The sequence below is a fragment of the Zonotrichia leucophrys genome, chromosome 3, assembly GCF_028769735.1.
Source record: "Zonotrichia leucophrys gambelii isolate GWCS_2022_RI chromosome 3, RI_Zleu_2.0, whole genome shotgun sequence".
Lineage (NCBI taxonomy): Eukaryota > Metazoa > Chordata > Aves > Passeriformes > Passerellidae > Zonotrichia > Zonotrichia leucophrys.
In genome coordinates this window covers 47,146,241-47,160,458 of record NC_088172.1, presented here as the reverse complement: position 1 = coordinate 47,160,458, position 14,218 = coordinate 47,146,241, and the positions used below count along the sequence as shown (strand labels likewise).

General features: G+C 39.7%; 1 protein-coding gene across 4 annotated transcripts in view; it reads left to right on the top strand.

Moving 5' to 3' along the window:
• Nucleotides 1-14,218, top strand: part of ARHGAP18 (Rho GTPase activating protein 18) — a 94,221-nt gene that overhangs the window by 41,746 nt on the left and 38,257 nt on the right. For 3 of the 4 annotated variants that reach the window (XM_064708045.1, XM_064708044.1, XM_064708046.1), the window contains exon 2: nt 13,980-14,179. In XM_064708045.1, coding sequence (XP_064564115.1) covers nt 13,980-14,179 — 200 coding nt within the window. Of the gene's footprint in view, nt 1-13,979; nt 14,180-14,218 lie in introns of those variants that run through there. The other variant, XM_064708047.1, reaches the window with a different exon arrangement.

Sequence of the window (14,218 nt, the reverse complement as noted above, 5' to 3'; positions counted from 1 at the left end):
CATCTGCATATGGATTGTGCCTTACTTCAGGTTTAGTGTGCTAGATGTGAAGTATTGTATTTCATTTTCCTTGATTATTACTGGGATCTGTAATTGTAGCTACTTAGTATTACAAATAGGTGCTATTTTTGCCCTCTTTATGCAAAGGAATATGTCTCAAGTTAAGAGTGGGGATAGAACCTCTAGATTAATGGGGAGTTTAATTTTTACTTTCATTTTTTGCTGGCAGTTAGCCCTCCACTGAAGTATTTTTTTGGGGAATGCATAGTAAGAGTTATGGCTAATATTAATGATGCAATGATGTTGAAAAGCCCAATTCATGGTGTCTCACACAATGGATCAATTTCTTTCAAAATAGACTGATATCTTTTTAGAACAGTCATCATGGAAAATGTTATCAGCTGAAAAACCACATAGAGTACTGCATGTTAACTTAGAAACCAATATCTTCATGTTTTTAAGATGCTGGTAAATAAAGGGATGTTGGTTAGGGAGGAAAACAAAGAATTTTCCTAAATAATTTGTATTTAGAGACATCAGCTAGATAATTTGCAAAACTAAACATGGACTTTTTTTTATTACTACCTGTATTTAATATTGAAATACCAGAATTCTTGCAGATTCCATCTGCATCCTCTTTGATGAGTGTAATTTAAAGTAAAGTTGGTTTTTTTCCCCTTTTTATGTCATGTTACTAGCAGCACTTTTTCTTTTCACCTGCAGAGCAAGTAGTGACTGTCATATATCTCTTTCTGACCAGACTTGTACAATCCCTCTTGCTGCCTTAAAATATGACAGCAGTCTTCCCTAACTGTATTAAGTTTTCTTGCACTCTCTACCTAGGTACCCACCTGGAATGGAGACTGCTGACACTTAAAAAAAACCCCCACATTTAAGATTAAAGAACAAAAAATGGAATGCTGGTAATGGAAATGAGAAACAAGGACTATATGTGTGAAACTGTGGTCAAAAAATAATAAAATATACATGAGATGGGCTTTTTAGAGTTTGTTTTTTCACTTTGAATGGTTGTTTCTGTTAAATGATCAATATTTAATTTGCATGTTTTGTTTATTTTTCTCTTAATTTCCAGTGTTCGTTTCATGTCTGTTTTCCCTCTGTTGTTTGGTTTCTATTATGTTCTGTTTCTCCCCCTGCCCCTCTCCTGGAACAAAACCAAAGCTCTTTCCGATCCTTTTCGTTGAAGTTTTGGTTTTGTATTCAAGCCCTGGAGCTCACAGCTTGTGGACAAGTAGCACAGCAGTGAGCCCTGTGGTAGGCTACCTTCCACATTTGCACACAAACACATCTGTGTATCCAGACTGGTAACTCTACATCTGTATTTGTCATTTGTAGGTGAAGGGACATAGCTATGCATACAAGTACCAGCAAAGCTTTGCAGGGGCCTTGATTCCTTGGTTGAAAAAAATTACACATTTTTATGTCTTTCTGCTGATGTTGAGAAAACAGATGTAGCAACAGAGGGTGACAGAAAGAAAATCTGTGATCCCGAGCTGCTTCCTGCTTGCTTGGCTACCTACTGCCATTTAAGAACTACCCAAGAAAAATTAGGAGGAAAGGAGTATATTAATGTAATTTTGGTTTGTTTAATGAGTTCCTTGCTTGTTCATAGGATGAGAAACCTTTAGAAGTGCTCATTAGCGCTGGTAACAGAGCACAGGTTGGCATGGGTCTGCACTACTCTTCTGCAGACAGTTCAGCTGTTGCAACTCGGAACAGGTATTTCCCAGGAATATTTGCTTAGAAGAAGGAATTTGATAGGGAAGGAGACATTGCAGAGACTCACAGCTTTAGCCGTTGCCCTGAAAGATAAAAAGTCAAAATTGCCACTGAGTGCACTTTTCAGCCTCTTTTCTTTTGCTGGGGTGGGAATGGGCTTCTCCACTGCTCTCTTTGTGCAGTGAGTCTGTGGGGAGGGGTGTGGAGGAAACAGCTGGGCACATCTGCGTTGCCCTTTGCTCCTGCTGTGGCACGCCCTGCCTGCCTGCTATTAAAGGAATTTCTCAGAGCAGGTTTGCCTCATGTGCAGAGGCGTGTGCAGCATTGTGTGTTAGCTCCTCTGGCAGTAGGTTGTGGGATCTCAGCACCTCAGGACTGAGGTGCCGAGTCACTGAGACCACCCTTGGGGGGCTCGAGAGTCCTGGAATGTTGCCAGAAGTGTCTGGTGGCTGGACTTTGATCCTACACGGGAGACGACACCTGTATGAGGATAGGAGGACTTCACCGGGGTGAATGGTGAAGGGATTAGTTAATTAGAGGGTGAGACACAGGGTTTAGGATTTATGTACAGGGGGGTTTAGAGAAGTAAGATGGAGGAATTGGGGCGTGTCCTGTCCTTCTTCTTCTTCTTCTTCTTCTTCTCCTCCATCTTCTGTGATGATGGTGGCACTTTGGGATTGGTCGTTACTAAAAGTGCACCGGACAATAAAAATAAAAAGGATTGGGGAAAAATGATAAATATTGTACACATAACCATGGGTATAAAGATAGGTGACTGTCCGGAGGGCTACACAGTGTGCTCATGGCTGACTGCTGAGCAGACCTCTGTCGGGCCGAAAGAAAATCTTTTAGATAAACAATTAATAAACATAAAGACCGAAAGAAGAACTGAAGCCTCTTCTCGTCCTTTGATACGCGGGCTGCCCCAAGGCCACTCCGGGCCTTTCCAGGCCCTTCAAACAGCCGAAAACCGGACAGTAGGTGAAATCCCAGCCACCACTTTTGAAGCTGTTTGCAAATGCCGCTTTCCATATGCTGAGCCTGAACTAAACCCAGATGGTCCATTCCTTGCAGCATCCTTGAGGCCTCCCTCTCTCCTACCCCTTTGCTGTTAAGCATCTCTCTTATGTTTTGCTTCTGAACAGACCTGTATCCCTCAGAATCCTTGAATGCTGGCCCACCTTGCTCATGCTGCTCTCCTCAGCCCTTGCTGCATCCTCCTCTCCCTCCCTTGTCCAGCTTCTCTGGGACCAGTTTTATCTGCTTTGTATTACTAGGTCTTTGTTGGTGGTTTGTTTGGACAATGAAAGAGGTTTCCTTACAAAACCTCTTTAGATTCCTGCATGAATTTCCTTCTTTGGGATTGCTCATAAAAATTCATTTACAATTTATTCTGAATGTAAGGATTATATTGTAATAAATTGCCTGTGAATGCGTGCCAATTCCCTTCAAGCATAAACAAAATTACTGAGTGGTGCTGTAAGCCTTATATTGGCAAGTAACAGGGTTATAGGCCTAACTAAGAGGTCCTTTAAAATGGTAAGAGCTAATGATTTTAGAGAACTAATTGCTTTTAAGGGCACAAAAGTAACTCCAGTATAATTTCATGGCTATAATGGTACTTTACTAAATGGTCTTTGTATTTGCCAGGATATCTTAAATTGGGCTTTGTTGCCATGCTTATTTTTTCCAGCGTGAAAAGAAAAATAAATTATTTAAATCTTTCCTCTCTGTCTCTCAATAATGGAATTACAAATACTGTATCTGTTTCACTTCCTAGTTTATTCTCTTTGATATTGGTGGAGCCTGAAGTGGTCTCACACAGGCTTTATTCTCTTCTTTGGGGTGAGATTAGTTCCAGTGGTTTTCTTGGAAGATTACAGAAAAAAGTGTAGTTTAAAAATGTGTATTATATGCTTGAGTATTTTCCCAATAAGCAGCATGAGGGTGGTTACAGGGAACATATTTTGCCCACATTTTTGTCATTGATATGGATTGTAGAGAATTAAAAGAATCAAAATTACAAATGAAAACAGCTGTGCCCATATGAAGCCAGGTGATATAGAAGGCATTTGGAAGGAATGAGAAAGGTAGGTCAGTTGACCATGGGACAGAGCCAAACATGTGACAAAGGAGATTCATATGAGGCCCTTCTTGTTCTTATTTTCCTAGCTGTAGGCAGTTTTTCTTTTATTTAAACTATAGGTTTAAACACAATAAGGGTTGACTGTAAGGGAAATATAATGAGTGTTTGTTGAGTTTGGAAATTGACTTCTGTTTTCATTCAGTGGGACTTGGGACAGGGTGAGCTGTCCCAGCTTTTCCAAAGGTGTGTGTGACTTAAAAACCAGATCCTAATGTGGTGCCACTTTTGTGATTTTACCTATACAGGTTACCCACATTCATTGTCCCCTTGTTTTCCCTTCTGGATTTTGGTCTCCAGGAATAGCTGATTTTCTGAAATACATGATTTGGAGCAGAAATGGATAAGTATGTGCAAAAAATAGGAATGTGAATCCTAAGCCTCTAAGAGTTTTCATTCAAATGAGAATTAAGAGGGTCAGAATGTCAGGACCTGAGACAATTCAGTTGACTTCATTTTGTACAGAAGTAAAACCAAAACCAATTTCTCCTCATACTTCTCAGTTTAGCTAGATTATGATAATTTCATTGTAGGTCTGATAATACATTATGTCGTAATGTTTTGGCGTTTTAAATAATCTCCAAATCTGAGTCCTTGAGAATCACCTTTTTCTAAAAGAAACAAGTAGACTTCTGCATATTATGGTTGTAGAATAAAGATAAAAGCATGCATTGAGTTGAACAGCTTGGATGATGGAATGCAGCAGTACCCCCAAAACCAAGGAAACACAGCGGATGCAGTCATCTTGTGGGGAGAGGCTTTATGGCTGTACTTGTCAGTCCTGAATTCTTTCTCGCTTTGTGTAGAGTGGAACAAGGTCATGTTTTCCCTGAAACAACCTGAGATGGCTTAGCAAATAACTCCTTTGGCAACTGTCCAGATGTGTGGCTGTTACAGTTCTAGCACCTCTTTTCATTCACATCATACATGGGGTGCCAGTGATCTGTAACAGAATCACAGGATGTGCTGAGTTGGAAGGGTCCCACAAGGATCATTGAGTCCAACTCCTGGCCCTGCACAGAACATCCCCAAGAGTCACACCATGTGCCTGAGAGCATTGTCCAAACGTTTCTTGTGCTCTCTCAGGCTGGTGCTGTGACCACTTCCCTGGGGAGCCTGTTCCAATGCCCAACCACCCTCTGGGTGAAAAACCTTTTCCTGATACGCAACCTAAATCCCCCTGTCACAACTTCAGGCCATTTCCTCAGGTCCTGTCACTGGTCACCCCAAAAAAGAGATCAGTGTCTGCTCTTCCTCTTCCCCCCACAAGGAAGTTGTAACTGCAGTTAGGTGTCCCTTTAGTCTCCTCCAGGCTGAACAGACCAAGTGACCTGAGCAGCTCCTCATGCAGCTTCCCCTCAAGGCGCTTCACCATCTTTGTTGCCCTCCTTTGGATGCTCTCTAATAATTTAATATCATCCTTATATTCTGACTGTGAATATATTCTTATTGTGGCTAAAACTGCACACAATATTCAAGGTGATTTTATTATTCATTTTAGAGTATGTAAATTTTTTAGCTTACCATAATTATAATTTATGTCATCGGAAGTGGAAAACAGAGTCCCAATGTAGGAGCATGAGGTCCTGTCAAAAGAGATGTCTTGAAATATTTTAATCTTCTTAGAAGTGCTGCATATAGTTCAGGCAGATTAAGTTTTGGCATTGTACCTGGAATCTGCCATTTCTGGTGCAGTGGATTAGAATGTTAAGTGTAATAGCCCGTGCCATTGCCACAGTTTCTTTCCTATTTTCTTCAGCAAGCGGGTGGGGTTAGGAAAGTAGTAAGGTTATGTGCATGGAGGTAAAAAAAAAATCTTATATAAATAGTAATGAGGATGTGGCTGGAAGCAATATGGTGTATATATATATATATATATATATTTAAGCTTAGAGTCTGGCAACCCTAACTTTGGCCTATTTTGTATTTATTATTCATGGAGAGGTTTAAAATGCCAGTTGGTGGGGTTTTCTGGATTTTTGGTTTTGGTTTTCTTTGTTGGATTTTTTTTTGTTGTTGTTGCTAATCTCCAGAGCAGTTTTGAGCAGGTATTAACAGCAGCTGATGGTATTACAAAAAATCCTGAGAGACCTGATTCTCTTTGCTCAGCCTTTTTTTATGTTAATTTAGAAACTGAGTGCTGTTTTATACCTTCTCTGCAATCACTTTGTACGCTTTGGAAAAACAGAGCTTTGCCTCAGTTCCTACTTCTCTGGCTTTTCTTTGGAGCTTAAGGGGGATTTTGGGGAAGTTTGATTGCATTTGACATTCAAAATGTTCCATAAGGTTACAGAGTAGCCAAAATGAAATTATTTAATGTGGGAGGGAAGGAATGCTATGTATCACTTCATGAAAAATACTGTTAAATTATGTTGCTTCCTTACTGTTATTTTTCCATGCTCTATATGATTCTCCTGAAAAGAATGAATTGCAGGAGAGTTTGCAGTCAGTCATGGAAAGAGCATATGTCACAAAAGGTAGAAAAGAAAGGATGCAGCTGTTCCTATACGTGACAAGATTTAGGAGGTAGAATGAAAAGCAGCCATACAAGCCCAGACTGAGATTTCTCTAATGCTTGTAAAAGCCGTGAAGCACTTTAAGGGTGGTAAGAAGTATTTTTGCATTATTCTGGACACCAAGTGTCCAGACTTGCTCAAGGTTTACCTGTTTTTTATGAAAGGTTATGATACCAGCTTTTGTTTGCAACAGGAGGTTTTAAGTATCAATTAAATTTTAAACCTCCTCTTTTAATATATCAATTCTTGTAAAAAGATGACATTTTCATTTTCAAAAAACAATTTATTTTAATTTAGGTGGTGTCACTACTCTGTGGCTTTATGTGAAATTCAGTTGTTTTAGGACAACCTGCTTTGGTAGCCGCACCAGTTCCAATTTGATTTGTTTTTTTAACAGAAGAAGGCTTTGAAAAATGTTAAAAACTCCACTGCAGAATGGTAGATATTGTGTGAAGGGCTGGTGTGTCAAAAGTGTCTCAAACATTGAGTTGAAACCACTAGGATAAGTGATTTGGTAACAAAAACACTCTGCAGCTTTTCCTAGAAATCATGAAAAATCAGGATGCCCTTCTGGTAGGCGCCATGGCTGTAGGAAAGTCTGGCAATCACTTCCCAGGTCAGTGATCCAGCCAAGAATGGGGGAGCTGCAACCACATGTAGCCATTGGATTAGAGCTTTCTTGATTTATTCAGTTAAGAAGTTTTTGCATCTTGTGGTGCTGCTTGGGTTCTTGAAAGGAGGGGAGGGATGGGGAGAGCTTTGGGTTTAGGAGCTTGACTTATTCCCACACTTCTTGTAGCTCAGCATTCAGAATGCGAAGTGGGACAGGAGAGCACACTGTTTTCCTCTCCTTGTCTGCTTAGTTGTTTAGATTAGACAGGACTTGAGAAGTCCTGTATTTATGTTTAAGGGCACGGCGTCTCATGGATGTGATTGCTCAGTAAATAGTTTTCAGAATGAACCAGTACTAGTACTCAAAGGCATTTTTTTGGTTGTTTCAATTTAGCTAGCCTTTATACTATCCAAACTTAAAATTACTTACACAGATTACTGTACTTTGTAACTCCTGTGTCAACAAGATAATTGTTCTTTGAGAGTGCTGTTTTATTTATAGCCACAGTGCTGGAGTCGATCACAAACCCACAAAAGCAAAGCTTCCTTTTATCTGTCTTGCAGTATGCCATGGGGTCAGATCTCAATCTTTAACACTCAGTGGTCCAGTGGTGAAAGGCTCCAGAGATCTGAGAATTCTTCTTGTTTCTGTCACTGTTTACACCATGAGTTTGAGCAGCAGGCTTCGCCTCTCTTTGTGCCTTGTTTATCAGGTTAACACACGCGTGTGTTGGAGTGATGTCCAGAAACAGTGAGCCTCATTATCAGCTCAATTTATGGCTGCAGTAATACTGCTAAATAGCTTTTTTGACTCTCTTTGTATGGACATTTCAGAAGTTGCTGTAGTAATGAAGCTGTAGTCAGATATGTTTTTGTTGTTTTGTGTAACTCTTAAGTGAAGTGCTAGTTTATTGCAGTGCCAGAAAATGTGTGTGAAGGGCAGCAATGCTCAAGATATTGCCTGTACAGGAATTCTAACAGCAATGGTTAATGGCTAGGATTTAAAGACACTTTTAAGGCCAAACATTGTATTTTCAGTGTACACTTTAAGGATATGTAATAGTTCAGTTTGACAAATAATTACATCACTTGATGTTGTGGTTTAAGCCCAGCCAGCAATCAAGCACCACTCAGTCACTCCCTCACCAACAGGACTGGGGAGAGAACTGGAAGCATAAAAGCTAGAAAACTCATGGGTTTGAGTGAGACCCAGTTTAATGGGGAAAGCAAAAGCCATGCTCACAAGCAAAGAAAAACAAGGCATTAATTCCCTTCTTCCTATGGGCAGGTGCTCAGCCATCTCCAGGAGGACAGGGCCCCATCACCTGCAATGGTTACTTGGGAAGACAAACTCCAAACTATCTTGAAAGGTTATATTCAGATGCAAAATTAGTGGTTACCACTACAAAAATGACAAAGATTATATTTTTTTCTTCTTACTCACTCTTTTAGAACACAACATAGTCCTTCATCTTCAAGTAGAAAAATGGGATTAAGGGCAAAATTAGCTTTCTGCAAAGTGAATTTATCTGAAATGCCAGTGGAAGTGCACCTTAAAAACTGATTCATCTCTAGCTGTTGTAGTTTACACATGACAAATGTCAATTATGAACTGCTAAAAAGGCAGTGGAACAGACGGGAAATACAGTTTTCACAGGGAAGAAGATAAGGAATAAAGACAGCTGCACTGTTATAAAATGATTATTGAGGAAATCAAAATCTGGGTGACAGAACTGGAAAAAAAAGCACAATTTTATTATGGCATAAATCAATGATTAATGTAAAGAGTTGTATTTTCTTAAAGAGTCGTATTTTCTTAAAGAAAGGACACAGTTGGTTACAAAAGGAAAGGCTGTAAAGAAAACATTTTGATGCCTGAAAGATAGGCTGGAAATAAATCCCCATAGACCGATATCTGCAGAGCAGGTATTTGTTTCTTGCAGCCCTGATGGTGAGGGGGTATCTCCTCTTAGCTCACCCACCCTTGTCAAATGCTGTGGTATATTTAGACAGTAAGTATTGCTTAGTATTGCTGTGTCACTGCAGCATCATCTCATATGTGTCAGAAGTAATTTACATAGTATGGTATGTAAATGACTCATGGTTATTAGAGTGTTCTTTTGTGCTGCTTGCACCTCCCCAATTTGGGGTTGTTGGGGATCTTTGAATGCTTCCAAGGTCTTCTTCACATCTGAACTTTTCAGCTTTGTCTTTGGAGCATGCCCGGCTATGATGTTCCTTGGTCTGTCTGGTCTTAACCAGCCTAAATTCTTTGTTTTGTGGCAAATTGGCTTTGCCCTTGCCCATTTTTCATTAGTGCTATACTTACCTATCTCTAAAGCTATCCATCTGGTGAGTTTTTTCTTATTTTCTTGTCTATTCAGCATTAAGAAACTAGTTAACCTAGCCATTACATTGTATAGTAAGTTACTTATATCAGGTTATATAGTATTAGGATATATATATATAAAAAGAGTCATGATTTAGGTTATATTGATATCAGGTTATAAAGATATATTAGGTTATACTGATATCTTATAACTCAAACTATATAGGCACCTTGTGACTTTGATCTAATATAGGCATCAATTTGTACACAGGTCTTCTCCTTTAAGTGCCTGCCACAACATGAAGCACATCAGTACTTAGTGAAGTAACCCTAATCTGTTTTTTCCCTTGTAAATGTAGTGACTGGTGTTCATTACAAGAATTGTTTTTAATGGCTTCCTTCTGGAGGACCTGGAGTGCTTTGTCTCGCATCCTTGATGTTTCCAATAAAAAAAAGTATCTCTGGTGGGTGGGAAAAGAATATTAAATCTGGTAAAAGACTGCAGTAACTATATTGAAGAATGAGTTTTATGCCTGAGGGCTCTATTTTGTACTGAGATAAACAGGCAAAAATCTCATCGGCTGCAAAGGTCAATGTCTGAGTATCAGAGGTCAGAACTGACTGTGCCATCTGGAAATAAGAGTATTGCACTGCTCCCTGTAAAGCTGTTTGAAGAGTAAACTATTTTACAAGTAAGTGGAAATAGATGTTATTAAGATTTTAATGGAGTTTGAGTGTGTTGTTAGTTACGACCTTAATAAAAATATGAGTTTTCTGGGGGTGATGAAACTGTTGGTGAGTAAGCTTGCTATTTAGTAATCTGAAATGCTTGAAAATTGCTTCAAGTGACTGTGTGCATTAACAGTACCTTACATTTTCTAGAGGGAGAAAAGGAGATCTCCTTTAAGATCCTTTTGAAAAGCAGCTGCTTTTTTCAAATTTTAAATACATAAACTGGACACCTGAAAAAAACAATGTACTGGAGAAGTAGCCTATTTTCTCCCACTGCAGTAAAAGCTTTTTTTTTTTTTTTTTCATGAGCCATATTTATTTCCTACTGATAGTTTTTTGGAAATCAGTTTTCTACAAAATTTCAAAGTTTGTACCATGGGGCGTTTGAAATACTTCTAAAATAATTTTTTATGAGCCTGTACATGTGACATTAATTATATTTTAAAAGATCTCTCAGATTCTTATATTATTACTAAGACTGATTACTTTTTCCCTTCTCTGTGTTCTTCTTGTCTTTAACTTTTCCACCTCTGCATTGCTATTGTGCAATATACAACAAATGCTTGCTGAGGATAAGTTTGGAGAAGGATTGAATTTTATGGAAGGTCACAGCAGAAAACCCATGTTCTTCCTCTTGTCAACAGATGTCTAAAAATAAAAATATTAATTGGCAGCATATTTTCCCATATGCTGTGAAATTTTAAAATTATTTTTCTCATCTACACCAAGGTAGATCAGGTATGAAGACTGTCCTCATTATCTTCAAAAGGTTCTGTTTGTACCTTTTTGTACCCCTGGGAAGATTCATAGGAGAGACAGAGATGAAGATGCCTGGAGCCATGGCTGTCTAGATTATGCACCAAATACTGCTTCACCAATATTTTCTCTGGGGCAGTATGCAAGGCAAGAAACCTTGAACCAAGTGAAGTGAAAAAAGGATCCAGCTCTGTCAGCTGGAACTTTAGCAGTTGTTCACTCTGAACCTGAGCCTCTGTCTGTCCTAGCCCACAGACATGTACTTGTGTCTATGAACAAGTGAAGATGGCTTTGAAAAGGTTTGCAGTCTGGATAGATACTGGGGATAGGAAGTTGGTTGCATTTGATGAAGGAAGACAAGGAATCAGTGAGTGGAGTGGGAATGGTGTGGCACTTGGCTCGTGAGGAGCTCAAGCTTTGCTGGAGCTGGGGTTGAGGCTGGCAGCTGAGAATGAGCCTAGAGCAACACAGATATTGAAGGAGAGATTCCAAGTTCGCAGCAGAGTGGTGAGGTTTTTGTATGAATATTTCTCATCAGGATCCCCTGGTCAATGATGTTAAATTGTCTCAGAGGGCTTTCACAAGAAGGCAGTACTTCCTGCTCAAAATTAGGAGTTGCTGTATAGGTTTGTTGATGAGGGGTGGAAAGGTCAGGCCAGGAGGAGCCTTGCTAGAAAAGCTGCTTAAATTTAGTGGAGCAGAGCAGCCCTGTGACCAGAGCCTGAAGGGCAGGATAGTGTCTCTGAGACTTAATGGAGTGTTCATGATGTACAGCAAATGTTCATAGGACCCTGAAAATGGCCTTGAGTGCTCTGTGCTGAGTGTCAGCTCTGCATTTCAGGACACAGGCTTCTTTCTTAGAGACAGAGCTTAGTCTGGAGAAGGTGACTAGCCTGGCTTTTGTAGAAGGACTGGGGTAGCTCTGCCCTACCCTGTCAGTGTGGTGCAGAGCCACAGCATGTTGGAGTCTATCCCACCTCAGCCTGCCAGAGCTCCTCAAAGTGCATGCTTGTAATGCATTAGTCTGTTAAGTTTTTTTTCTCATGGTGTGTGGTGGTGGTTAAATTTCAGCTGAGGTGGTTCAGTGAGAGCAGGTTGTTCCAAAGGTAAAAGGCCACCCAAGAGCTGCTGAGCAGCTCCACAGGGTTAAACTGAGTGACAATAAGCTGCAATTTGACGTCCTTCAGGCAGCAGTTTGAGTGTCCAGAGTGTATTTTTGAGAGAGACTCAGTCTGCTGTGAGCACCTCCAGCTGAAGGAGAAGGGAAGGCTGGTCCAAGGCTGGGACATCTGTCCTGCTTTGACCTCACTCAGCACCCCAGCTGCCTGCTGGGGACACGTCTGTGACTCCATGAACATCTTTCTGCAATGATGAGGGTTGAGTTCACAAGCAGCACAGGTCACACACAGGACACGCCTGGCAGGAGAAGTTTAAGAACTGAGGTAGCTACATGGAGAAGTTGTATTTCTTGGGTAATGTGTACTATGAGCATGATGGTGTTATTGCCATTGATGCAAAAGCTGAACAGTCCTTAATGGTTTTGTTTGTTTTCCTCTGAGCTTTCAAGTAAGGACAGGTTAAGCAGTGGTGTTGAGGTGCACATTAGCTTGGTGATTAATTGTCATTTATTAACTTGCACTGGGATCAGAGACACAGGGTGTGTAGAAACTCAGAGTCCTTCCATAAGGCTCTTTACTTTTAAAGGCAAAGTCCATATGGTTTGTATTTCTTATCAGAGAATCAAGCATGTCTGGTGTGAAAGGATTTGTGGCTTGGACACACAAGGAGCTTATCTTCAGAGAGAAAGGCACGGCTGTTTTACCTAGGGGCAGCTGACAAGCCTCAGTTGTCCTGAGATAAAATGTAAGGACAAGAGACTTTCATTTTAATACTACATAAACTTGCCAAGTCAGCTAGATAGGAAGGTAGAATTTAATTTACTGTGTTTACATTCTGATAAATCCACATTGCTTGGTCTTTGATATGTTTTTTTCTCTAAGAATGAGTGGTATTTATTACTTAACCCCAAACCGTGTCTTCTTTTTTAGAATGTGGAGACAAATTCAGACATATAAGACTCTGAAGCTCTTCCTGAAATACAAAGCAATTATTTTTTAATAATAGGAAGAATTTCGATACACATTCTGATACTGTGGCAGTAGTTTAGAAAAAAAATTATTGAAAATCATCAATATCCAGTCTTACCTCTATAAAAAGTAGGGATAACTCTGAAGTTAAATCAGATACTACTCATGTAATCAACTGCTAATCTGAATCAGTTTGTGGCTTTTGATTTGGTATATTTAACTGTAAGGGTGACCTGTAACTTCAATGACATCATTGCAACCTGTGTCCTTTTTTAGCTGAATTCTTTACTAGGTCACTGGTCATTTTTGCCAGTGACTTAATGAGGTCAAAATGACACCTAGAAGTTTCAGCTTGTTGGTTTCTTTTTTGTAGCTGCAGCTATACTTAAGGTGAAAGATCCTTTTGGGAGCTTTTACATTATGCGTTTGGCAGGGTGAACCAAAACCCACAAACTTCAAACTGTAAAAATGGTGAGCTTTCAGCCAAAGAGGCAGCAAGATAGAAACAAATAGTTTCTATGTTCTTTATTAAACATTTGGGCTTGCCAGTTTACTTCACAAACTGTAACTGCAGTAATTCTACATTGTCCTTTCCAAGCTGTAATTAAGGTCATAGATACCAGAAAAAGTATTAATAAAAAATAAAAGCAGAATAGCAAAGGCAGACAGCAATTGTGCTGTTAGGCTGTAAGAATTTACTCAGGCAGAAAGGCACTTGTGAAAAATTCTCTTAAGTGGTGATTCTGGGAAGACGTGTGCCATGAATTTTGTGGACTTGACTGTTGAAGAGTTGAAGGTATATGTAATGAGGATTACTAGAACTTGGATTCATTTTTTCCTTTTTAAGATGGACTCCCGTACTGTTCCAGATGGGGAGATAGAGCAGAAATATTAGATTGAAAATATATTCCAGATACTAAAAGTAATTTTTAGTATCTTGGTTTGCTTGTTGACTGTGGTTTGTTTTGATACTTTGACACAACTCATGTTGCCTTCACACATATTAATACATCCTGTATCTTAAGATGTTGACCAAAAAATTTCTTCTTGATTTACATTTATAGCCGTCGGTCTGGACAGTATACAATGAACCATGACCATTCCAAGAAGATCCCCGATGGAGCATCGTTTGACCGCTCAGAATCCCAGGACTCCTTGGATGAGTTGTCTATGGATGACTACTGGAAAGAACTTGAAAACATCCATGAAACCAGAGGAAATAATCACGAGGAACGAGTAGCGCTTGTAGTGAAAGAGCCAGATGGTAATGAAATCTGTTCTGACAATGTTCATCAGTTTGCTG